General features: G+C 35.2%; 3 protein-coding genes across 5 annotated transcripts; 1 reads left to right on the top strand and 2 right to left on the bottom strand.

The window, feature by feature from the left end:
* Positions 1 to 1,373: 1,373 nt before the first annotated feature.
* Positions 1,374 to 13,565, top strand: LOC145628629 (protein AGENET DOMAIN (AGD)-CONTAINING P1-like). Of its 2 annotated transcripts, XM_081680979.1 has the most exons (4): positions 1,374 to 1,991; positions 11,559 to 12,002; positions 12,288 to 12,352; positions 13,416 to 13,565. In XM_081680979.1, exons 1-3 carry the CDS (start codon positions 1,566 to 1,568, stop codon positions 12,306 to 12,308), a joined length of 891 nt encoding a protein of 296 aa, XP_081537105.1. In that variant the 5' UTR covers positions 1,374 to 1,565; the 3' UTR covers positions 12,309 to 12,352; positions 13,416 to 13,565. The 2 variants fall into 2 exon arrangements, with proteins under 2 accessions (XP_081537105.1, XP_081537104.1); XM_081680978.1 differs by lacking the exon at positions 13,416 to 13,565 and having other exon boundaries at positions 12,288 to 12,722.
* A 1,563-nt stretch (positions 13,566 to 15,128) lies between these two features.
* Positions 15,129 to 16,093, bottom strand: LOC145628628 (uncharacterized). The gene has a single exon (XM_081680977.1). It carries the CDS (start codon positions 15,997 to 15,999, stop codon positions 15,406 to 15,408), a length of 594 nt encoding a protein of 197 aa, XP_081537103.1. The 5' UTR covers positions 16,000 to 16,093; the 3' UTR covers positions 15,129 to 15,405.
* A 2,670-nt stretch (positions 16,094 to 18,763) lies between these two features.
* On the bottom strand, positions 18,764 to 26,053 carry LOC145626392 (intermediate cleaving peptidase 55, mitochondrial-like). 2 transcript variants are annotated; one of them, XM_081678820.1, is made up of 14 exons: positions 25,852 to 26,053; positions 25,038 to 25,112; positions 24,698 to 24,961; positions 24,440 to 24,532; positions 23,911 to 24,117; positions 23,313 to 23,416; positions 22,689 to 22,755; positions 22,505 to 22,612; positions 21,950 to 22,042; positions 20,988 to 21,084; positions 20,784 to 20,854; positions 20,499 to 20,554; positions 19,309 to 19,369; positions 18,764 to 19,119 (listed from the first exon to the last, which is right to left on the bottom strand). In XM_081678820.1, the coding sequence occupies exons 1-14, from the start codon at positions 25,900 to 25,902 to the stop codon at positions 19,012 to 19,014; spliced, it is 1,455 nt and encodes a 484-aa protein (XP_081534946.1). In that variant the 5' UTR covers positions 25,903 to 26,053; the 3' UTR covers positions 18,764 to 19,011. The 2 variants fall into 2 exon arrangements, 1 of the variants encoding a protein (XP_081534946.1); XR_014110996.1 differs by lacking the exons at positions 18,764 to 19,119; positions 19,309 to 19,369 and having other exon boundaries at positions 20,495 to 20,554; positions 20,938 to 21,084.
* Between the last annotated feature and the right edge of the window lie 651 nt (positions 26,054 to 26,704).

Here is a 26,704-nt window from a genome sequence, read left to right as displayed (position 1 = left end):
GCTCTGTTTTGTAGAGAACTTGCCTATCCAAGGAGGTCTACCATGCATCCATAGTTTTTTTTACATTTGGTTCCATATTGTTCTCTCTCACCATGTGATTGAAATGGTGCTGATCATTATCTACTATACACTCATAGTACCCTAGTAAAAGTGAACTCATTTTAAATCAATACATATAATTTAATCTCTGAGAAGATCTCTGGTGCCCTCTCAACAATCCCTTTCAATGTAAAACCAAGAAACACTCCATAGCCCATTAGAAACCAGTATATCATGAACAATTACATCAAAACAAACTATAACATGTTGACAATGAATATTTACAAAATAGTTGTTAAACTAACGAGGTCATATCCTGGAAAGCATTGAAGGTATTTGTACGATAGATTGCAGGTTCAAATCCCCTCTCATTCCGATTTAAATAGATAAAAATTTAAATAAATTCCAAAATGCTAGAAGAGTAAGATAAAGTAAACAAATTAACTATGTCATAAAGATTCCTTTCACCCTGAGTCAATCCACCAAAAAACAAATAGATATGTCCAATACTTTGTGTGAAATTTTCATAAATTTACACTCCTTATAAAATGTCAAACCTATACAATATCTAAATTTCAAAAGTTGAGATATTCAAAAGCTTACACTCCCTCTATCCCAGCATAGTTCATAGTTTTGATCATCCCAGAATAATTAACAAGTTGTTAAATATTGCATGTGACCATTTTTTAAAACCATTTTCTTCTACTCTTTCATGGCACACTGATTTTTGAGAATTAATTCCAGCCACATAAAAAAAAAAATCAAAAGGAATATTTTTACAATAAATAAATGTATTAAATGGTCTCACTCAACTTTACTTAAATTATGTGTCCATCTCAACGTTCCAGATATTCTAAGACGGAGGAAATATTAAATTATATCCGCCTCACCATGAATCCTAAATCATTCAATATCTTCTCTTTTTGAGTAAAAAATCATTCAATTTGATGAATCTAGTTACATCTAGATCCATCAACTAGATCTTATAGGAAAAAAAAAATACAATTAGTTTAATTGTATCTATATCTATAATCGATTCAAACCAGATCAAATCAAGTCATTGATTTTAAACATTTTCAAATACAAAGTAGAGTTGTTCATCAATGGTTCGACCTAGAAAAAATGCGGGTTTAAATAAGCCTTATAATCGTTTTAGTTTAAAACTCGAGCATAATCCAATAACAGCCCAAAAAGCCACCTTGGGCCTTATAAGCTCGACATTATTTTGTGGGTTTGAAAACAAGGTCTATATATAAAAGCTCGACCCAACACAATTTTTTATCACATCTATATAAAATCAACTTTTAAAACCCTAAATTTATCCCTAATCCCTACCTTCCTCAACTCCTCTTCTCCCTCCAATTGTTTCTCTTTCTCACCTCACACCTCCATACCATCACATATCCATCAGCATTCCCACTAAAAAAATAAAAAAATAAATAAAGATAAAAATCAACTTTCCCTTCAATTCACTTGGTTTCCCCTGTTTTTATCATAAAGAAACAAAAATCAAGATTCATAAAAGCATGGCTAATTTCCAATTTAAAAAGGGCACAAAGGTTGAAATCAGCATTGATGAAGATGGTTTTAGAGGGGCGTGGTTCTCAGGAACAGTGGTAAAAACACCTGCAAAAAATGACAAGAAAGTAATGGTGGAATATGAGACATTGTTGGCTGAAGATGAATCAACCCCTCTAAAAGAGAAGGTCGATTTGGTACAAATTAGGCCAATCCCACCAAGAGAAAGCAAAAGGGTTTATGAATTGAATGATGAAGTTGATGTTTCATACAATGATGGGTGGTGGGAAGGTGTCATCACTCAAGTTCTTCAAGGTGGTCAATACTCTGTCTATTTTAGACCTACAAGAGAGCAAACTGAGTTCAAAGATGCTGATTTGCGGCTCCATAGAGAGTGGGTTCATGGAAATTGGGTTCCTCCATTGGAAGAAGAGGTATGAGCATTTTATTTTATTTTTTAAAATTTTTTTTATTAATTTTTTTTTATTTAATAAAATTATTTATTGAATTTATTGTTTTCTATATTAGTGGATTTGTGGATTTGGGCATTGTGCTTTTTTTATGGGTTAAAGATCCTAATTTTTTTCCTTTCAAATACTAGGTTGCATGTATTAATTTAGACCATTCATTTCTTAAAGTATTATTCCTTTGTTTTACTACTTATAGCACTTTGACTTTGACTAGAATGATGAATTGATGATTGATAGTTGAGGAAAAATATTGTCACATACAAGTATAATTCATCTTGACTTACACTTTCATAATATCAAATTTATACTTCCTTTTTTTTTATATACTTGTAACCGTTTGACTTTTATATTATTTATATATTTCACTTTGATTATTTTGATGTCTATAGCTAAACAAAAATATAGTCATTTGGGATCATGTTAGATTCATCTCAATTCATATTGTTTTAATTTTATATGTTTATAATTTTTACATATGAGTAATTGAAGATATTAATGATTGAAATATGACTAATGTGAATAGAAAAGTGTTGTAAATATAAAAAATTAGAGGAGGTATAATTTTAACATATTTATTAAAAGATTTTAATGATTGAATTTATACATTGGTAAGCTTTTAAATGAGAATTGTTGCAATTAAAAATAATATCCTTTCTTCTTTCTTTTTGTTGACATTGACTTATGACAATTCAAACTCTCTTTACATTTGTGCGAGATCTTAAATTTCTAATCTTTATGTTATTTCCATTTGGAATCTTCATGGATCTAATCTCTAAATCATAGTCGTGTTGCTAAGTGAAGAGTGTACAAGCGCAATAGCACTACATGCATGTACACGCACCACCTCTAGGTATAATTACTAGTAGTGCCATTGTGCTAGTATGTTAATGTGTTATTAAGGGGGTGTTTGGTTCATCAAGTTGGAGTGGATTGGTATGAAATCTTATACTATAAAGGTATGGATACTAAAACTCATACTTGTCCAAAGTTGTTTGGCTTTTTTGTTAGAATGAATTTTATCCTTCATTGATTGAATGGATTGTGAATTTTTAAGGAGGGAGGGAGGGGTGGGTATGGGGGGAGTTAGAAGCCCTTGGGTATGAGATTCCATTACTAAAAACCTCAACCAAACAAAAAACTAGATGAAATGGATTCTAACTTCATTCCAATCCATTTCAAATGATCCAACCAAACGACCCCTAAGAATAGTGTTGATTCAAGGTGCATGTCTTAAAGTTAGACGTGCGGAGGTTTCAAGGTTTTAAGTTTACATGGAATTGGATATGGTTGTGGGAATAGATACATGTAGAGCTGTCAAAAGTTGACTCAACCCGAAATACCGACTCAAACCCGATTATTAACCGACCCATCTAAACCCGAAAAAAAAAGTGACCCAAACCCGACCTGAAACCAACCCTAGACCCGAGTATGTGAGACCCGAACCCGAGCTGACCTAGAGATGACCCGACACGAATGTAACCCGTAAATTATTGATGTGAACAAAATCCGACTTGAACCGAAATTGACCTAAACTCATTTTAACCCATCAAAATCCGAATTTAACCCGACTTGTTACTAACCTGACTTGAATTCAACCCGACCCGTTCCTAACCCGACCCGAGTTTAATTAGCTTGATAAAATGATAATTATCTATTTATAGTTAGTTGAACCCGAATATGACCTGACTTGGAAATGATCCGACCTGATTGTAACATGCAAATTATTGACTTGAACAAAACCCGACTTAAATCCGAGAATGACCCGACTTGAAAATAACCCAACCTGATTATAACTCGCAAATTATTGACTTGAATCGAACCCGATTTAAACATGAGAATGATCCGACTTGAAAATGACCCGACCTTATTATAACCTGCAAATTATTGACTTGAATCGTACCCGACTAAACCCGAGAATGACCCGACCTGATTCTAACTCGCAAATTATTGACTTGAACCCGAGAATTAACCTAACCCGTTTTAACCCGAATTAAACCCGAACTATTGTTCACCCGACTCGAATGTAACCCGACCTGTTATTAACCCGACCTAAACTTGACCGAAACCGGATAAGAAGCATTACCCGACTCAAGCATGACCCAACCCAAACCCAACCCGCATAAGTTATGGAATTAATCTGAATTGACCCAACCAGTATTGACCCGACCCACTCTTACCGACCCAAACCCGACCTTTTTATAAGAATTGACAGCTCTACCCGAAACCTCCAAAATTTCTCAAAAAGCGTGGATATTAGCCTTCAATTTTGGAATTTTTTGACTTTTTTCACTTGGAAATAAAAATTGCCGAAATGTTTACAATGGTCCCTAATACACTCCGGGAGTCCAATTGGCTGGGTAGAACCATCCAATTTGCCTTTAAATGACCAATTTACCGGTATACAACTTGCACCGATTTCATTGACTCAAGCCTACCACGAACATTTATGACAACATATAATGATCATATATGTCTCCAAACGGCATTATATGACCCCTATTTTGTAAAATCTCAAGGCTTTTAGACACCATGCCCCGAAACCTCCAAAATTTCTCAAAAGAGCGTGGATATAAGCCTTCAATTTTGGAATTTTTTGACTTTTTTTTTTCTCCCGGAAATAAAAATTGTCAAAATTTTTTACTATGGTCCGTAATGCCATCCGGGAGTCCAATTGGGTGGGTATATCCATCCAATTTGCCTTTAAACGACCAATTTACCGGTTTACAACTTGCACCGATTTCATTAAATCAATCTTACCATGAACATTTATGACAACCTATAATGATCATAAATGGTTCCAAACGGCATTATATGACCTTGAGATGTATCCCTTAAAATTTCAAGGCTTTTCGACACCGGACCTCGAAACCTCCAAAATTTCTCAAAAAGTGTGGACATTAGTCTTCAATTTTGGAAATTTTTGACTTTTTTTGCTCGAAAATAAAATTGCCGAAATGTTTACCATGGTCCCTAATACCCTTCGTAAGTCTAATTGGGTGGGTGGAACTATCTAATTTGCCTTTAAACGACCAATTTACAGGTTTACAACTTGCACCGATTTCATTAACTCAAGCCTACCACGAACATATATGACAACATATAATGATCATATATGGTTCCAAACGGCATTATATGACCCCCAGATGTATTCCTTAACATCTCAAGACTTTGCGACACCGGACCCTAAAACCTCAAAAATTTCTCAGAAAGCGTGGAAAATTTTGGAAAATTTTGACTTTTTTTCTGCCGAAAATAAAAATTGTCGTAATGTTACCATGATCCCTAATACCCTCCAACAGTGCAATGGGGTGGGTGGAACCATCTAATTTGCCTTTAAACGGCCAATTTACCGGCATACAACTTACATCGATTTCTTTAAATCAAGCCTACCACGAACATTTATGACAACAAATAATGATCATATATGGTTCCAAACGATATTATATGACCTCGAGATGTATTCCCTAGAATCTCAAAGGCTTTTCGATACCGGGCACCGAAACCTCCAAAATTTCTCCAAAAGCGTGGATATTAGCCTTTAATTTTGGAATTTTTTGACCTTTTTTTCGCCCTGAAATAAAAATTGCCGAAATATTTACCATGGTCCCTAATACCCTCCTAGAGTCTAATTGGGTGGGTGGAACCAACCAATTTGCCTTTAAACGACCAATTTACCGGTTTACATTTGCACCGATTTCGTTAATTCAAGCCTATCACAAACATTTATGACAACAAATAATGATCATATATGGTTCCAAACGGCATTATATGACCCCGAGATGTATCCCATAGAATTTCAAGACTTTTCGACATCGGGCACCGAAACCTCCAAAATTTCTCAAAAAACGTGGATATTAGCCTTCAATTTTGGAATTTTTGACTTCTTTTCACATTGAAATAAAAATTGCCGAAATGTTTACCATAATCCCTAATATCCTTCGGGAGTCCAGTTGGGTGGGTGGAACCATCCATTTTACCTTTAAACGACCTATTTGCCGGTTTATAACTTGCATCGATTTCATTAACTCAATCCTATCACAAACATTTATGAAAACAAATAATGATCATATATGGTTTCAAATGACATTATATGACCCCGAGATGTATCCCCTAGAATTTCAAGACTTTTCGACACCGGGCCTTGAATCCTCCAAAATTTCTCAAAAAGCGTGGATATTGCCTTCAATTTTTAAAATTTTGACTTTTTTTCGTTCGGAAATAAGAATTGCCGAAATGTTTATCATGATCTCTAATACCGTCCGGGAGTCCCATTGGGTGGGTGGAACTATCCAATTTGCTTTTAAACGAATAATTTATCGGTTTACAACTTGCACCTATTTCATTAACTCAAGCCTACCATGAATATTTATGGCAACAAATAATGATCATATATGGTTCCAAACGACATTTTATGACCCCAAGATGTATCCCCTTGAATTTCAAGACTTTTCGACACCGAGCCCCGAAGCCTCCAAAATTTCTCAAAAAGCGTGGATATTAGCCTTCAATTTTGGAATTTTTTTTTACTTTTTTTCGCCCTGAAATAAAAATTGCCAAAATGTTTACCATGGTTCCTAATACCCTCCTGGAGTCTAATTGGGTGGGTGGAACCAACCAATTTGCCTTTAATCGACCAATTTACCGGTTTACAATTTGCACCGATTTCATTAATTCAAGCCTATCACGAACATTTATGACAACAAATAATGATCATATATGGTTCCAAACGGCATTATATGAGCCCGAGATGTATCCCATAAAATTTCAAGACTTTTCGACATCGGGCACCGAAACCTCCAAAATTTCTCAAAAAACGTGGATGTTTACCATGGTCCCTAATACCCTCTGGGAGTCCAATTGGAAGTGTGGAACCATCCAATTTGCTTCTAAACGGCCAATTTATCGATTTACAACGACCAATTTAATTAACTTGTACTGAACCCGACTTCAACCAAAATTGACCCAAACCCGTTTTAACCCGTTAAAACCCGAATTTAACCCGACTTGTTACTAACCTAACCTGAATTCAACCCTACCAGTTCCTAACCCTACCCGAATTTAACCCAATCTGTTACAAACCGGACTTGTTATTGACCTGACCCAAATTCAACCCGACTTGTTATTGACCCGATCCGAATTTTACCAGACCTATTACTTATCCGACCCAAAAATTCAACCCGATCTGTTAGTAACCCGACTCCAAATTAACACGACTTGTTATTGACCCGACCTAAATTCAACCCAAATTGTTCATGACCTGATTTCAAAATCACCTTAAATGCAATTTAGACCACCTTATTATTGTTGGTCAAAGCATTTTGTCTAGGGAGACCAAGTCGGTCCACGCCAGCAAAAGAAAGGATCATCATCCTCAAATTTAAGAGTTAAATATAGTATATATTTGTTGTATGGTCAATGGAGATAATTATCTTCCTAAATTATAGACTATAGTTCCCTAGTATATTGCCGTATCTATTATTGTCAAAGGAAATTATTAGCTTGATAAAAATGATCATTATCTATTTATAGTTAGTTGAACCCGAATATGACCTGACTTGGAAATGACCTGACCTGATTGTAACCTGCAAATTATTGACTTGAACATAACCCAACTTGAATCCGAGAATGACCCGACTTGAAAATGACCCAATCTAATTATAACCTGCAAATTATTAACTTGAACCGAACCTGACTTGAACTCGAGAATGACCAGACTTGAAAATAACCTCACCTGATTATAACCTGCAAATTATTGATTTGAACCGAACCCGACTCAAACCCGAGAATGACCCGACCTGATTCTAACCCGCAAATTATTGACTTGAACCGAAGCCGACTCGAACTTGAGAATTACCCTAACCCATTTTAACCCGTGAAAACCCGAATTAAATCCGACGTATTGTTTACCCAACCCGAATGTAACCTGACCTGTTATTAACCCGACCTAAACTCGACCCAAATTCGATAAGAAGTATGACCTGACTCAAGCATGACCCAACCCAAACCTGACCCGCATAGGTTATGGAATTAATCCGAATTAACCTGACCCGAGTTGACCCGACCCATTCTTACCTGACCAAAACCCGACTCGTTTACCCGAATTGACAGCTCTAGATACATGTACATATTTAAATAACCCTTGTTATGCATTTTTCAACAACATAATGGGATGATAAGTACTGAATGTGTGAGTGTAGTAGGTTTGATAACCCAATGAAAGACTCCATGCACTTTAATAAGACCCTAGAATATCAAGTTGATGATTGAAACCTCAATGCAACAATATTTCGAAATAGCAACATCTCAATTTCAGACCTTTATAAACCTATTGATAAAGTGTGTTATGCTTCCAAACCAACTTATATGAACTTGGGACAACCTCCCCTCCCCCACATTCTATACAATTTTGGAAGAAGTTTCAAAATTTAATCCGAAAACATAAATTATAGCCTTCAACTTAATACAATTTTTAACCTTTTCAAGTTCAGATAGAAAAGAGGTTGTATTACTTCCCATGAACCATAGGAGGCCATTTAGGTGGTTGGAATTATCCAATTGGCCTTAAAATTGTGATTTTAGCTAGTTTTGTAGATGTCTCCCTTCATTTAGTAAGGCCAACACGAGCTTTTATAGCCAATGGATGTATCCCTTACCATCACTTGAGTTTTTGACACTATGTCACAAATCTTTATAAAAGAAAAGGTCCGATTTCGTGTATGGATAATGCTTGGTCCTTTTTCAACATTGAAGGACTCTTGACACCTTAATAGGACCTAAAATGTTATAATTAAAACCATCTCTTGTAGTTTTTTATTACCAGTGCAACGAAATAACCATATAACTGAACCAAACTCATTTTTAGGGCTTTATAGATTTATTGGTAGGTCTGTTATATTTTCAAACCAACTTGTATGACCTCAAGAGATACCCCCAACATATATTTAAATTTCGGATTTTTTTTTTCCGAAAATGGTCCAAAAGCATGGATTATAGCCTTTAGTTTGGACAATTTTCGACTTCTTTGGGCTCGAAAAAGAAAAAGGTCATGGTGTTTCCTATGGTATAGACAAGTCTCTTTGAGGCCATTTGTGCGATTGGAATCATCTACTTCACTTTTAAACGACCGATTTCGTTGATATTGTAGACGCTACCTTTGATAAATTCAAGGCTACTATATAGTGCTAAATATGTTATATGACCTTGGAATGCATCCCTTACCATCACTTGAGTGGTATGATTTGGTGTATTGAGGATGGTTCAATTTGTTTTGTATAACAAAGGATTCTCTAACACCTTAATAGATACGAGGTGGAGATTGAAACTATCTCTTACATCTCTTAACTACTAATGTAAGCAATTCCAAAATAACCAAATATTTGAACCTAATTTATTCTTAGAACAATGCACTTATTAATAGGCCTACTATGGTTCAAAACCAATTTATATGTCCCCAGAGGACATCCCCCACATTCACTTTATATTTGGAAAATTTTTCTTAAACAGGTCTGAAAACATTGACTATTACCTTCGATTTGGATTAATTTTTACTTTTAGAGAGAATGGGGTGCTGTTATGGACCCCACGAGACTCTAGGAGGTCATTTGGGTGGTTAGAATCATATACTTACCTTTATAATGTCAATTTACCCAGTTTTGTATACGCCTCTTTATATTAACTTAAGGCCTCAACAGGCTTTTATGTGACCAACTAGTGAACGTATATGGTTCCAACAACATTGTATGACATGACCCCGGGAAGCACCCCCTACTATCACTGTATTCGACACTTGGTCTCAAATATTTGTAAATGGTTCGATTTTGTGTATTATAGCTTTCAAATTTGACCTATGGAGAATATTTTTAGAACCGACAAGATTAGGTATTGAGGTGCTTCTCGTGGTTACCAAATTGCCTTAATTCTCTAAACTTTTGCATTTCATTTTACATTACAAAATAACAAATACATATTCATACTATGTTACTCGGACTCTTTCATTTACCTCACGTGTCCGTGTCGACACCGACACTTGGACACTTCATTTTTAACTAAAAGTACAACTTTTTTTCAAGAAAATGGGCGAGTCCGATGGTTGGACACCCGTGATTAATTTGACACCATCCGAGTCCAAGTAACATAGTATTCATATGTTTTCGATTTAGGCCCTCTTCATTTCACCTTAAAAAAAATATTTAGTAAAAATAATTTCAGTTGAGCAAAAATAAGTTCAGTTCATAAAAATAATTCATAATAATTTCATTTCAGTAAAAATTAGTTAATTTAAAGAAGAAATATAACAGAAAATCAGTAAAAGTAATTTCAGTTCAGCAAAAATAAGTTTAGTTCAATAAAAATAATTTCAGTTCAGCTAAAATAAGGTGAAGTGAACGGGGCCTTACTTGTGATCTTGTTTGGTTATAGTTCTTGTCTCAAGGCTTAAGCCTAACAAACTCCTTTGTGAGCAAATGTCTCTTCATGTGAGTTTCTTTTCTTTCCCTTTTTAGAGTTTTCCTGTACACATGTGGATCACAATAATTAAGGAGTTGACAAGATAATCTAATTGTCAGGTAAGGATATCATACTGGTTGGATTATTGAGAGTCTCCAACATTGGTTAGTAAGATTAATAAAAGGGTTGAAGTTACATAAAGCCACTAGTTGTAGACGTATGCATCCTGTCTCATATAAATATCTGTACTATAAGTATGTATGTGCAGCACTGCAAAGAGAAGTGCATGCCTCTGGTTGTTCATGAAATCATGAATTGAGGCATGGTATAATATGTGTAATGGCTAGGCAAGTACATGTCGACATATGTGTACTCAAAATTATGCACTCATTGCTAATCCCACGATGAATAACGCCAGAATCTTGTTCACAAATCGCAAAGATGGCTTGGATGCGGCTTTTTAGACCTGGGTTTACACAATTCCTGCTAGCACAATATGGAGGATTGAAGCCCCATTTTATTAATGACTTTCTGTATTGAAGGCTACACCATAACTTAGGATGTGGTCCTAAATCAATAATTTTAATGAGGTTTTAGATCTGAGATTTGGATCTCATAGTGGCCCTATGTTGTTAATGATGCTCAGTCTAACAATTGAGGAAGGCTAAATGAGTTTGACTCAAGATATGAAGCAGATTTCCCTTGAATTGTGTTGGTTTGTTGGTTTTGCTTGTCTTCCATGAAAGGACATCTAGATGTGATGAATATAGCCATAATTTCCATATTTTTCTGCTTGGGATATTCGGAAACATTGACACTTAAAGTAGTGATTTGTTATCGCATATCAGAATAATGAATTTGGATATTGTAATTTGCTAATCCATTGGTGATGACCAATCTAGCAAAAAGCTTTAATTAGGTTCAGTGGATGATTACTTTTTGCTTTTTCTTTGCCAATTTGCTAGATCTAACTGATTATCTATTTGTCTGAAACAATACATGCAGTTTGCACTAAACATATTTACTCTTTTTTTTTTTTTAACTACTTGTCATGCTTTTTATGTATAATTGGCAATTTGACTGCAGGCAGTGCTGCCAACAGAAGACATGGAGAAAGAAGAGAACCATTTCTGCAAAGGAAGCTTAGTTGAAGTGAGCAGTGACGAAGATGGCTTTGAAGGTGCTTGGTTTGCTGCATCTGTTGTTGAGGTGCTTGGGGAGGGCAAGTTCCTTGTCGAATATAAGGATCTTAAAACAGAGGATGATAAAGAGTTCGTAAGAGAAGAGGTTGATGCCCTGCACATTAGGCCACGTCCTCCAAAGACAGGAAAAATCGACAAATTCAAGGAGTTTGAAGAAGTTGATGCCCTTTATAATGATGGGTGGTGGGTGGGCATCATTTCCAAAGTCCTTGGTCGCTCAAAATATCAAGTTTTCTTTAAAACCACTGACGAGGAACTGGAGTTTAAGGATGATGAACTGAGGCTGCATCAAGATTGGATCAAGGGAAAGTGGGTTATGGCTTCTAAGGTAATAACTATAAGTTGCTGGCAAACTTTTTTTCCCAGCAAAACTCTTTGAATTCATTTTAATTGCTTTGTTGCGTGGAAGAGATAGTTGTATGTTTTACATTAATTTCCTTATAATTATATACTCTACTTCCACGGAGAAGGCAAATTGGGTCATTCGGTCATTCCTAGCTTCATTCACTTGGAATTTGGAAGGAGTTCCAAATTTTTTCTATCTATTCATTTCACATATTCATATTTGACTGTTTTTTCTGGGAAGTAATATTTCAGTGAACTCTTTTTACAGGCTATGGACTTGTCAGGCTGAAGAGAATGGTCTGCGTAGAGTGTCCTGAACTGATCCATGTGTAGGTAACCATTGTATTATAAACTCTGAACTATATGTTGATTGTCATCATCTTCTTTTCAAGGCCATGTTTTTGTCTTTGGGTGAGAATGAGAAATTTCTCCGAATAGTGTGCTAACATCACACTTTGGCCGATTTGCTGGAGCTTGATTAGCAATGGCTCCCTATTCAATGTGATTTCTATCAAGTGGTCTGGTAAGATGACCCAAAATTGTAATGGTTATTCTGTAGACTTAGTCATGTGTTAATGGTGGCATCCTCCCTTGGTGATGCTGTTGTGTATATTATTGAATTTCCATTTAATAAAACCCCATACAATTAAGCTGCAAACATTGTTCCATTGTAAATTCTAGTTGAACAAGAACAGATTACTGATTATGTGATTGATCTTAGATTTCACACTTTTGAAATTGACCATGGAGACAAGTGACAATTCAGGCTATGAAAAAAGTCAGCCTGAACATGTGGAAATAGGGACAGACTGCATCAGGCGGCCTTCGACCAAAATGGTCAATACATTGCCATCGATGATGGGGCGACAGCCACAGCCCCTAAAGGGCCTTGCCTATTAGGCTAGCCGCCTGGACCATACTCGATTAGCTCTACATATAAGGCTACCAGTGTCAACTTTAATGATTTGTGTTTCGAGGTGCTTGTGTGGGCAACCTTCCCATAATTAATATTGGTTTCTAATACGCAGACAACCTCCATTCAATTGCATGATGTGCATCCATATTTGAGTTAGTTGCTGATCTCATTTATAACCAACTTTATGGTATCCATTATCTGTTATAGAGGTTTACTTTTGAGGATATGCCAAGGCTGTTGCAATGTAGATGGCATAGGTAACTGGGAGATGCGTTACATGCATATGTGGTTTAGGGAAAATTGCTGCATGAAATTGTATTAGATCCAGGTTAAGGCAGGGGGTTAATTCATTTGGCTTTTGGTTAAGAGACATAAGACCCGCGAAAATTTGTGACTGCTTTTTGGTCGTTTGACTAAGAGCATATTGGAAAGTTGTTTGGTTGACAAAAATCCTAATAAGTTGTACTCCGCAATTCATAGGAAGGCGGAAGGACTTACCTAGCACCTTATTCTCAGAGGAGCAAGAATAACCAGAATTTATTTTTTGGTCAGCCAAACAAGAAGACGTTTTGATAAATTATTGATTTAAGGTACTTTACCCCTTTCCTTAAATACAACATTTTTCATATTACTTATTTACTTCTTACATATTTGTAAAATATGTGGTCAAAGTTAATATGTGTATCATGTAAAAGTCAAAACGCTACAATCTTAAAGAAATGAAGTATTCATATAATTATATTTATCTGTTTGAAGTAAATCGTATAACTAGTTCATTCAATCTTTTACGTCGGACAATATTGGTTTTGATATCGAGTCACAAGAAAGAAGGTTAGGAAGAATTTGAGAGTAAAATTCATTTACATGTGCACCTTGGTAGTTGGCTAGTTGCAGTTTATGGGTGCAATAACTTTAGATGATAGCCCATCTTTGTCTCATACTTCTTTTTTTATTTTTATAACTTGTCTATATTTATGATCAATTACCCAAAACAGTTGAGGGTAACGTGATGCTATTTCTGTTGGATAGTTAAGGCACCTTACTAAATATACTATTGCTAATATTTTCTATCATTTAGAGACAAAATAAGTATGTGATTTTTGTAAATGGTATCATTGTCTTTTACTTGTATTTCTTTTGATACTTAATGCTAAAGAAATTAAATAAAATGTCTCTAGAATGATCTTGTTTCGTCGTAAAATTTAATGATTTATCTAGAGTGATAGCATGAGAACGAGAATTGAACTCTATGAGATCGAGTCTTCCATTGTTTCTCAGTAGCTCGCTTGCTTAAATGGTAGGGTGGTTGGCTATTTATTGATTGGTATGCTAAAATCAAACCACGTTAACATTATGTTATATTATTGAAGCAAATTTGAAAAACACATTTGCTTATCTTTGTTGTACGTATGTATACTAGGTAATGTCATGGTGTGGCCTGAGTCATGACTCATGAGCCTGTTTGCCACACCGCGACACGTATCTGTTTCATGTGTGTTAATTATATTTATTAGACGAGCAAAGTTTATAGCCATTATAGGTTTTACAAAATTTGTTGGGATGTATGCGAGTATACTTATATTGTGTGTTTTGATCCAAATTAAACCAAAAATGCATTCTGTTTTTGAAGGGTTACATACTTTATTCATTAATTAATTGCAACCTTAAGTTATTTAACCAATGGTTCTTTCTATCTTCCTATTCCATGACTCTGCAGATTTTAAATCTCTCTATTTCTTCTTAAAAATACGGAGTAGTACATTTTTGACGTTAAGATTAAAAGTGAACGAAGATAGTATAGTAAATAAACGGCCAATTTTTACGCTAAGTAGCTTTTATTACAGCATTCAATCTGGAATCCATAATGTCTATGTATACAAACAATTTCAAAAAAAAAAAAAAAAAAAAAAGAAAAATTCTTATTCCGTTTTTTATGGTGCTATTTGCATCAGCACTTTCGTTCTCACTTCTCATTTCTTCTTGATTAGTTGAGTTTATACCAACTTACATTTAAATTTCCACATTTGACCATCTTAATTAATCCCAAACATTTCTATTTATGTATATTTAATCTCATTCATTTGTCTTAATCATCCAAGTGATAAAATGTTTTAAAACATTTTAACTACATAATAACCAAATCGAATTAGAGATCAAACTCATAATATTAGAATACTCAAATCCTAAAATCCAAGACCCCAAAAACAGATGTTTGATTGTTCATACATAATGTCTAAAGTGACAGATTATATTCCAAAAGATAACATAGAATTGATTTGACAAATAAAAAGAGTGAGCAACAACCATTCTAGTACATCAGTCCATAATATTCTTATTTTAAAAGACATCTTTAATTCTTTAGCATAGAATTCTCAACTCTCTCTAAAAAAAAAACACAAAGATAATAACATTGTTAAAACACTAAAATCCTTATGATTTAGACAATACTTTCCTAGCTAGTTTCCCTTTCCTACACTTCCTTCACAACACTAGCAACTTTCACATCCACCCCATTAGCCACCTTTCCGACTGCGACTGATGCATCAGTCGCAGTCGCAGCAGTAGTAACATCAGCAACTTTCACCGCCTCCTTCTCATCCTCGGCATCCTTCCTCAACACCTTGGTAGCCTCCTCCTTCTCCTCGACAACGAAAGCATCAGTCGGGAACACCTTGGATATACCTGTAGGGTTCCTGAACACAATCTTCTCGCTTTCGGGGCTGTCGACAGTGATCTCAGATATAGTCACCCAAAGAAACAACTCCTTAGCCTTAACTCCAGTAAGCTTCTTAATCTTACAAGGCTCAACATAAGCAGTAACTTCATTAGCATAACTTACTAACTTCCCAATCTTCTCAAATTTGTGCTTGATTTCTTTCTTGTGTTTTAGCCAAACAAAGCCTGTTTCTTCAATATACCCACATTCCTCCACATCTTGTAGAGGGAGAAGCCCATTGGGCAGGCCCACTTCTCTTAGAAGTCTCTTGGATTGGGCCAAGCAGACGTCGTTTCCGTGGTATAACTCCGTCGCCTTGGCCCGAATCTCGTCTGTTATCAAAGACATGATGTTTTTTTGCTTTTCTTCTTCTTGAGGTTGTTTTTGTGTTTGAAGGTTTTTTTTCAGAGAATATGATGAAGTTTTTTGTGGTGTTGTAGTATGAAATGGTGAAGTGAAGGAAAATGAAAGGGGTTTGTTAATATATAGGGAAATGACTACGATTTTACCCTTTGAATTTTATTATATTTACAAGGGTATACCACTTGGAATTTTTAAGTAGTTGGTACATTGAAATTAATAATTACTGAGATCATTAAATGTTTTCTTCGTCTTTTGGTTCACCTCACTCTTCTCCTGTGTGTGAAGGATTTATCCCCTTTTTTTTTTTTTTTGAAGATTTTTGTCTTTGTTTTAATGCCTTTTTTTTTTTTGGTTGAAGATTTGTCTTTGTTATAAACTTATAATGCTCTTTTTGTTGTTGTTGGAATTATGTCGGTAGAAGTTTGTTTAACTAACTCGTGAGCTTTCATTTACTTCGTTGTAAGGACATGTATAGTTTTGCTATAACTCTAAGGTCGATCAACTCAAGGTGGCCGTAGTTCGCCTCGTTATGGTCGATTTAGTCTGGCCCTTTATGAGTCATTGCTTATCGTCGTGTTGATGATCACATGACTACTAGACCAGTTTACTATAAGACTTGAGTAGAATTAGATTTGTTCGAACTATGCCTTAATGTAGAAATTTTAACTATGTCAAACGTCGTGTGATTTTTTTCATAAATTTTCTACCTACAACCACAACCTTATTTATTGAGGAGTTTTCTAGAGCTAGCGGAATAGTTATAGACACTTGCAAGGTGGTGTGTACGTTTAATTTTTTGACGTGGTACACAAATTAAATTCATTGAAGGAAATGGAAAGTTGTTCCTAATTCAAATATTTTTGGTGGGTAACATCTTATAAATATAATGTCGTGACAAGACTACACATTTGGACATCTCGTATTTGATTGTTGTCCTGCATTTTTAATGCAGAAAATCAGGCATGAAAAAATGAATTAATTGCATTACTTTTTTTTTTAAAAAGACAATTAATTGCATTACTTGCTGTGAACTTAAAGCTCTATAAAATGTCTCTTTCACTGCAAGTTAACTTGGTAAAAAAACACATAAATTAGGTCTTTGAAAAAGTTGTGTAATTTTGTTAGTTTGATTATTATTAAGTGGCTAACATGTTCTATTTATTTCTGTAATAGGTTCATTAAATAATCTTTGGAGAAGTGGTTACAAGAACTATAAGAAGGAAGTCTCAAAGGAAAACCCAACAAAAAGCATCATTTGGTTAAACTAAAAGGAACAAAAAAAAAATTATGGATGTTGACTTGTATACAACTTGTAAGTAATGAATAGACCGAATTATTTTATGATCATATATTTATAGCTAAATTAGATAGAGAAGATATTTTAAAGACCATATTAGTATATGATCATATGAAGAAATTTAATCGATTACTATAACAATGGTTGGTAATGAAATACGTATTATCCATATTAGTTAGAATCACCGATAACATGGTGATCCCGGATCACCCAATAATCTTTGAGCAAGTTGTTTATCTTCTATTATCAAAGCCTAAGAAAGGCGAGTCCTCCAATCAGGCTATTTCCATTCTCTAATTATTAGATTAACAACATTTTATTGACTATTTTAATACTTGATGCATCAAAACAAATAATTTGGTTAACAACACAGCTGCATTAGGGTTGAAGGAAGAAAATTTTGAACAGAATTTTCTTATTCCGCGTGGCATAAATAGAGGCTGTTGTCTGTTGAAAATATTTATTGTAAAATTTCGATATTTATAAAATAGGCATATGATATTAATAATTGATAAATAAATGACTAGCAATGTTTATGCACCTTAGTTCTTCTTACACTGTCCTTTTTTACTTGTTCTAAATAAATACTAAAAGTACATCTGTACCATTACATATTGGCCAAGTTGACTTTTTGGGTCAAGGTAATAAAATTCAATGTTACTTTCTTATGTATACAATAAATTGATGTAAAGTGTAATCGAATAAGTAGTTTTTCGAGATTCTTCTAATGTTCCTAATAAAAAGGCAAAAAAAAAAAAAGAAAAGAAAAAAAGAGTGTAGTTTTTACACTAATTCAGCATATACATGTGAAGAAATAATTAGATAACAAATTTATTTTTTGAAAGAAATTCAGGGGGAAAAACATTTATAAATGTAATGACTAGTGATGCAATTGTAGGTGGAAGTTGTTAGCAGCCCACCTAAAGCCCTAAAGCCTAGTATAGTATGTGAAGCATTGAAGACTAAGAAAAACCAACTCAAACGTTAATAATACCGATTGACATGTGATTTTGGCATATATTCGTAGATTAGTCATTACTTTTCATATACGGAGACGAAAAAAAAAATGGAAAATACTTCGTATATGTCAATTCTTATTTATTAGCAGTACAGAGAATCCAATAATAACAAAGTAAAGAGATTGCAAGTGTACGATAACATCATTATGACCTTCATCTAAACCCTTCTTCCAGAAGGCTTGCAATTAAATGGTGATGGATTAAATATATGAGCTATTTTGGTAGAGAGTAGCTATTTCAATGCTACCACCACCTTCCCAACCCTTATGGTAAACTACTCAGCAGTGAAAACACTTGTGCACGTAGGCAGTAGGCGTAATACTAATTGCATTAGGAATTACTCTCGTGAAAAGAATTATGTTTCACTTAATGTGTTGAGAGGTCGTGTTTACAAGCAGCCATTAGACCTGAGCAAAGTTTCCCTAGGCACATATCAAGTCCGAAAAAATCAAGAAATATTATACTCTAGCAAAATTTGACAGGTATATTTTCCTTTTTCACATACTCTTTCATCTATAGTTCCATAAGCCATTACAACTTATCAGCCAATAGGCCACATATATGAGTATCGGAATTTTTTGACGTTTACATGAGATATCAAACTACAAGGATCCAAAGAATATTTGTAATACATTTGCTTCTGTCTGAGTTAGGAGTATTTTTATTGGGACCTCCAACACTCTAACTTGAAGCTGCAGTCCGTATGCAACCTGCTTCTGTTTGTGGGGAGTAGTCGTTTAACATGGATTCGAGGTGACTTATTTCTTTAGGCATCGACCCAGTAAGGACCTGTTTTCAAGACCATAAGATGCTTTAGCAGAATGCTGCTTAGAGTAAAGGCAGTAAAGTACTAAGAAAAATGTACAAAAGATGCTTAAGTGGAAGTCAGAGTTGATGACATCCAACAAAACATCAACAAAATAGGCCAAACTCTATGTAGGTGACAAATTACAACAACAAATCGACATTAGCCAATACCTCGTAACCACTGTCAGTTATAAGGATTTCATCCTCAATCCTTATCCCAACACCTTGATACCTGCATAATATACAAATACAACTAATTAATCACAACCTTGGCATTGGCAGAAACATCCATGAGGGCACTAGTTTAGTTGATCAAAAAAAGCTTTGAAAAATTTGGGTCATATGACCACTGCCAAGAAATATTCATGTACTACGAGGTTTACACAGGAGAAGTGATACAGAGCTTTATGAAGCTCAATTCCATTTTTTTTTTCTCATTAACTTTATGACAATTGGAAATCAGTCTCAAGGACTTCTGGTGAGATGGAAAATATACATATACCCTACCAAGACATAGTCGACTCAACTCGTAGTAGTTGTTCTCAAATCAACATCTTAGATGTCTATAAATCTGGTCAAATATAGAATATAAACAAGTTCAGTAAAAGACTAACAAAAGACTCTATAAGTCAGACCACAAAGATCACAATTTAATAATAACCACAAATCACAAATATGACAGCCGAGTCCTTCTATCAAAGAAGGAATTGGATCCTCCCCACCTCCCTCAAAATTCCCTACCCCTGATCCATATCAAATGAATGAAATATTATATCATTCTTCCATCCCTTCCCACTTAATAGTTAATCCTCACGCCCAAATACACTGCTTAATTGAGGAAATTACAAAAACACTAACATCCTGCCCAAATAGCCAGCAGCTCCACATTTCCAGTAGACCCAGGGCCACAACAGATCATAAATACATCAGCAATAGATATGGATCTCATCTTAAATCTTAAGAATAATCTAGGTCATGGCAATCACAAACAGACCTCTGCATTCCATAGCTTTTCCTTACTTAAGACCTTAATGAATAAAAATTACAGTAATTCTAAATGGCATTGCAATAAGCAACAACTAATTTATTGACTGCCTCATCTGCTAACAACATTTAATCATACAAGTAACAAAATCAAGACATAAACAGATGCACCCTAATACTCCATCCATACCTTTACAAGTGACACATGGTCGTGCACACAGATGGACACATACATTAGTTAACTAACTAGTAATACTTCATCGGGTTTTTTATTTTTAAAGTAACAATAAAGACTGCATAACTATTTTAATGTGACAAATAATATGGAATAAGAAACTTGGTTTTGTAATTACATAATAAGGAATGGAGGGAAATACCTCTCAGGAACACTGAAGGAAGATGGAATATATACACCTGGCTCAATAGTTATGATCTGGAGAAAAAAACCAAATACATGAATTATAGCAAACAAAAAACAAGACATCTCCAGTGCATTCCATTCAACAGACCAAGCCCCATCTCATGTCACAAACAAAGGACAAAATGCACCATAAAACACAGCCTGGGCAAAATTACAGGGCTGCTTTCTTGTAAGTGATGTGGGGAGGGGAAAGAAAATCAAAGATAGAAAAATCAAGGTTAAAAAATAGTCTACAACTTACAGCCCCTGGTTGCAGAGGACGATCAGTGCTGATTGTAGAACAATCATGTACATCCATCCCTAGATAGTGTCCTACACAGATCAGAAGCAAGTGGTAAGAAGTCAGAAGGTTCCTATGTGGAACATATGTTTACACTTGCCAGTACAAGATCTACCTTGTCATAAGTCACAGTCCACTACGTGTAATAAGAGTAGCCAGAGATACCTATATTAGTTGGATTGAGCTGATGGTATGTTCGGCTACTGCTCGCTCTATTTTTCAGCACTCCGATATCTTTCAGTCCTTTGTAAAGTTTCTGAACCTGCAATTATACAGAGTACAGAGATAGTTAACATACATCAAAAGTGTCATTACCAAGTCAACAGATGGAACTCTTAATAATGGCATATTGGAAAGAGATTAAAGAGATAAGTAACTGCTTGTTAATATATACGTACAGAATGTCCTCTACATTTGCATAACAAAAATACCTAATTATATTATTATACTACTTTAAAAATCAGATAGCATGAAAGTACTAATGCAGATATGTATATCATACTCCTTTTCCTCAGAAATATGTCTCACGCTTTATTGTGGTGGACTTGAAAAAGCTGCCTAGTAGAAACATTAACAACGCAAACTTTAAGTGGAGCATCTCTATTCAGAAAAGGTAGAGAATTCACAAACTCCAAGATAAAAACTGAGACGCTTATTTCACAATAAGAGACTTGATTAATAACCATGTGATGATGCGAATGTACATGGAATTATGAGGTATAGTCAAATAACTATAGCTGTCTAACTTGTCTCAAAGCAACATGACAAGGTAGCTTGGGATAAAGCAGGGTAATCAAACCGCTGGCATACATTCTTCAGATGTTCTACTAGCTTGTGACTTGACAATAAAGATGGAGCTACATTTGGTCAAAGAAGTTGATCAATTGCCGAATATAGGGTAATTATCAAATAAAATACAGTGTTTATAGTATAAAATATTTCAGAATGAATAGCATATATACTCATACTCCCTCCTCAAAAACAAAAAGATAATCTGGGTATTGTATCTGCTTGTGAGAATATCATATATCTGACAAACATCGTTAAGAGTGCCAAGATTAGCAAACACACAAATTTCAATCCTGAAATAACAGGCAAATAGAAAATAAACACCACACAGCACATACCGATTGCTCATGTATTTGACGTATGCTTATGCCAGGTTTGCAGAGCTTTATACATTCTTTATTCGTCTCCAAAATAAGCTCATAAAGCTCAATCTGCAATTATGCGAAAAATGTCATCATCTGAGATTACAGCAATATACTTGAGATAATATTCCACTTTCCAGAATATAAAAGCATTGGAGACTTACAAAAGTAAAATAAAAAGGATAAACTAATGGTTTACCATGGCATCTTGGTGAATCATTTTACAAGGCAGATAAGAAATGAAAAAAAAGAAGGATACAACTAAAAGATTTAGAAAGAAAAATTGCATAAAATATCTTAGAATAGAAGTCTTGGAGGACCAAAACATAAGTAGAGTCAATCACTCCAATGCTGCTTTAAACTAGTCTTAAAGCCTCTTTACTTCACAAAAATAAATGCCTAACACCTATTCTCAACAACATAGGGGTAAGCATCCATACAGACAGACTGATAAATATTTATTTATACATGAGATGGAGAAAACTTTCAAAACAAAGCTCCCAATACATTAAGATGAAACAGATTACATACATGAGCAGGTGAAAATCTACCAAAGGGAGGCCATGTGCGAGTCATATCACTAACATAGCCATGAAACTCACATCCAATATCCATAAGTACAAGTTCCCCATCATTAACCTGCAAAAAATATATTGCTTCATAGGATGCAAAATATGCTTAATTTTTAAATGGATAAGTAACAAGATGAACTCACTTTACGATCATTTCGAGAATAATGTACCACGCTGCCATTAGGACCACCACCCACAACAGGGTTGAATCTGGTAACAGTAAACGAAACAGAAATCACTCCAAAATTCCAAAAATCTTCAGTGCATAGCTGAGGGCCAAAATTCAGCATATTAGAAATTTAGAATGTAGGAATTCGGCACATCAGCCAACAAGATTTTAATACTATGTAGTACGTACATTTAATAGCACAAATTGCAAGGTAATGGCTACTACACCAGGAGAATCTATAAAACAATATTAATCTTTGGTATCATCCCAATTACTAGACAAGTACACACATTTTAATGACCAATAAGTCAACCTTGATTATCACTATTGACATCTTCCTTGATAAAGGTAAAATGGTTAGGCTAAAAATCAGAACTGAACTGAAATGCATAAGGTTCATAGTAAAATATATGTATAAATATAACAAAAGAGGGGGGGGGGGGGTGAATGTGCAATTTTTTTCTCCAGTTTTTTTCCCTTTTCTTCAGGGGGGAGGGGATGAAATCAGAACATTTCATGTGAAAATATGACAATACAAGAGTCACAACCGCCTTATGCCTGACTGCCTAAGCATGTTCAAAAGGGAGGAAAAGCTTACGCCATTCTTTGGGCACCTCTCATTTTGCATTCATATTCCACCTTTGCAGCCAACATACCTTCATGTGGATATATCTTTGAATGAAACACAGTCTGCAACTGAGCCTATGTATGAAACAAAAATGGCATTGATTTCAGACCATTAGCAAAGATAGTCACATCATTTACTACCAAATGATATTAAAACTAATCAATCATAGAAGGCGGAAGCATATTGTGAAATATGACTATGAGATAGATACTAGTTTAGTGGTTTTTGAAATACTTTCTCAACAGTTTGATTGATTGCCAAAAAAATGCAAGAGAAGAAACACAGTGGGAAAGACAGAATCAACATGACATAAATTACAAAATCTTGGTCTCGATTAGAACTTTTCAGCTTCTCAGAAGATACAAGCAATCCTGATAATCCAGAATTTGAGGAAAAAGCAGAGCAAGCCATAAATCTAGAGAAGACATGGTAGCAAATACAAACAGAAACCACGTAGTTTCACAGGCTCATAGGCAGCAGCATCGTCATCCCTGCAGTAGCACCACTTCTAGAAAGATTTTTCCTGTATAAACAGGTACAGAAAACTTGCAAGCGAGAGAGAGATTACCTGACAAGCAATTGAAGCAGCCTTTCTCATCAACTCAACTTCAGCTGGTGATTTGAGCCAACGCAACTCATGAGTGTATTTAGAAAGATCTTTCACTTTGCCTTCAACAACTGTCTTTAGAAAAAACTCCGAGTCTGTGTAAGTTCTTGTAGCAGTTTTCACATTATGAAATACTTCAGAAGATCTTCCTAAAAATCCTGATAGCATCTGCATGCGTATGTGGGTCAATGGATGAAGGATTTATTATGAAAATTACAGCTATAAGGAACCAATGTAGAAACTTCTCTTATGCTACATGTATTTTGCCTTTGAAGTAAGTACCTCTAGCTTCTCACTAGTGTAATCCAATAAGTAACATGTCAAACAAACAGCAATCCATCCCAGTGTCCCCCCTTTAACGTCTCCTAATACAACACCCACAAATCAAATTTGAAGGGAAGAGAGAAAATTTAGATCCAGGTTACTGCTAATGAAGATGAGCAGCACGAAAAGATTTAAGGTAAATGCCACAAAAAGTTTGACAAAATACCTGTTGAAGTTCGCTAATGGGTTTTGCCTGATCAGCCTTGAATATCTCCTGTGCCTCATTCACGCCAGCGGTATTCCCTTCCCAAGTGACATCCTAGGATCAAACAGAAAATATTTTCACGAGGTAACGAAATCAACGTATCGGAAATACATAACAAAATCATGATAACGCTGTCACTTTTAGAACCTTAACTCCCCATTCTTTTGATTAGGATTGCAGAAATTACTAGATTACATGTTGGAGGTCTGTTGTACATACATGAAGTGTTGGCTCTGGCATGAACATACACAAACCGATATCATGACCTAAAACAGCTATGCCACCGGGTTGCTGACAGCCAGTGATATACAGATAGTCAGCATCTTGCCGAAATGGGTAAGGCACAACATCAGTCATCATCTTCACCGGGGCAGCTGCAATGATGGCAATACTCTTCTCGGGGAGAAGCTCTAACAATTTCTTTCGTCTGGAGATATATTCATCACAAGTTATACCAGGAGTCATCTCCCCTTCTTTCAGCAACTACAACGATATAAAGAAAATTATCAATTGCTTTTTCCCCTTGAACAGGACAAATTGAGAGTCAAAAAAGCAATACCTCAGGATGAGAAGCTGCGGTTGGCTGACCCGCATCGAAGATCTTTGTTGAACAATATGCCCGGCATCCATTTGCCTAGAAAACCAAAATACACAACACGCAACAGCATATTTGAGATAGAGGAATCACTGACTTATTAAATTTTGGATTTTGATGTAATAACCAACTTCTCCTATGAAAATTATGCTTGTATAATAACCAAATTTGGATTTACACTCAGAATCTAAATGTAGAAAACTGTCATTTGGTCCATTTCTATAATTATGACGGAGTACTTCGTAAATCATAAGTAATTTCTCGATCAACAGGTTCATATCGTTTCCACAACAATTCAGTCCAATTCCAAGGTCAAATTGCGATTTCTACTACTTAGCTGCAATTGTGTAAAACTGAACTCTAATAATCCAGATAGAAAGACAAAGTGATGATTACATTTACATTGACATTGACATTATGTAACACAATAGAAACTGATTCCTGCACTTCAAATAACAGAATTGAATGATGGAAACAATCACAAAATAATCATAATTGAATATGATTGAACAACAGTAGAAAACAAAAATTGAGCACTCAACTAACTGCAGGAAACGGAAAAATCAAATCAATATAAAAAGAATTAAGTAGTTTATATAAACCCAGAAAGATTGGAGCTTCAGAATTATAGTAATGAACAAGTATCTATACTGGGAATTTTATTAATTTGTCATTATTTGAAAAAAAAAAAAAAATACCAAACAAATTTACATTTAACAATGAAGCAAAAACAAGCATAATCTGAAATCATAGAAGGGTTGAAGCGCAAGAAACATACTTTGTTGTAAAAATTTATGTGCAACAATCTTCTGGTTAGAGAATGCATCATTTATGAAAATGGTAATCCCTAAAATGTGGGATTGCTGGATTTTGGTTCAAGAAACCTCGTAATATCACTTCAGAGACACTAATTTTCTAAAACCCTTAAATTTAGGGTTTAAGGTTTTTTTTTTTTTTGGGAAATTCTCTTTGGTAGACTTGTATTATCAAAAATTCTCAGTGGTAAAAAGCCAAAAAACTTATTATCCTTGGTAAACTATGTTTTAAAAAGTTTTATCAATGGTAACATTAAGCAAGGTAATTAGGCATTTTAAGCGTAACTATGGTTAACTAATGATGTAATGACTAATTTGACCCTATGGTTAACCCCTTCTTAGATTTTTTTAAAGGAAAAAAAAAACCCCAAACCCCTCACCTAGCCACCAGCACCACTGCCGGCGGCTAACCCCTAGCCGGCTTGCCTTCCCACCTCCGGTCGGCGACGCCTGTCCTCTACCACCTCCGGTCGGCGACGCCCCTCCTCGGCCCCGTTCCTCCTCCCTTTCCCATTTCCCCCATCGATCACCACCTGCCCTACCTCCTCTCTTTCCCAGTTCCCCCACCACCGTTCGTCGGGCCCTTATCGCACCCAAAACCACCACAAAAACCAACAACCCTCCTCGACGAACCCCTCCCCGACAAAACCACCACAAACCCTTGAAATCTACCCAAAACCACCAGAAAACCGAAACCCATTTCCTGGGTTTGGTTTCGAAACCCTAAATGGGTATGGGTATTTTCTGGTGTTTTGGGGTTTTTTAGGGTTTTTGGCCGGCGAACAAGAGAGGGGGGGTCGTCGGGGAAGGGCGTCG

The sequence above is a fragment of the Chenopodium album genome, chromosome 4 (genome assembly GCF_948465745.1).
Source record: "Chenopodium album chromosome 4, dcCheAlbu1.1, whole genome shotgun sequence".
NCBI lineage: Eukaryota > Viridiplantae > Streptophyta > Magnoliopsida > Caryophyllales > Amaranthaceae > Chenopodium > Chenopodium album.
The sequence above is the reverse complement of the archived record's forward strand: the minus strand, read 5'-3'. Positions and strand labels throughout refer to the sequence as shown.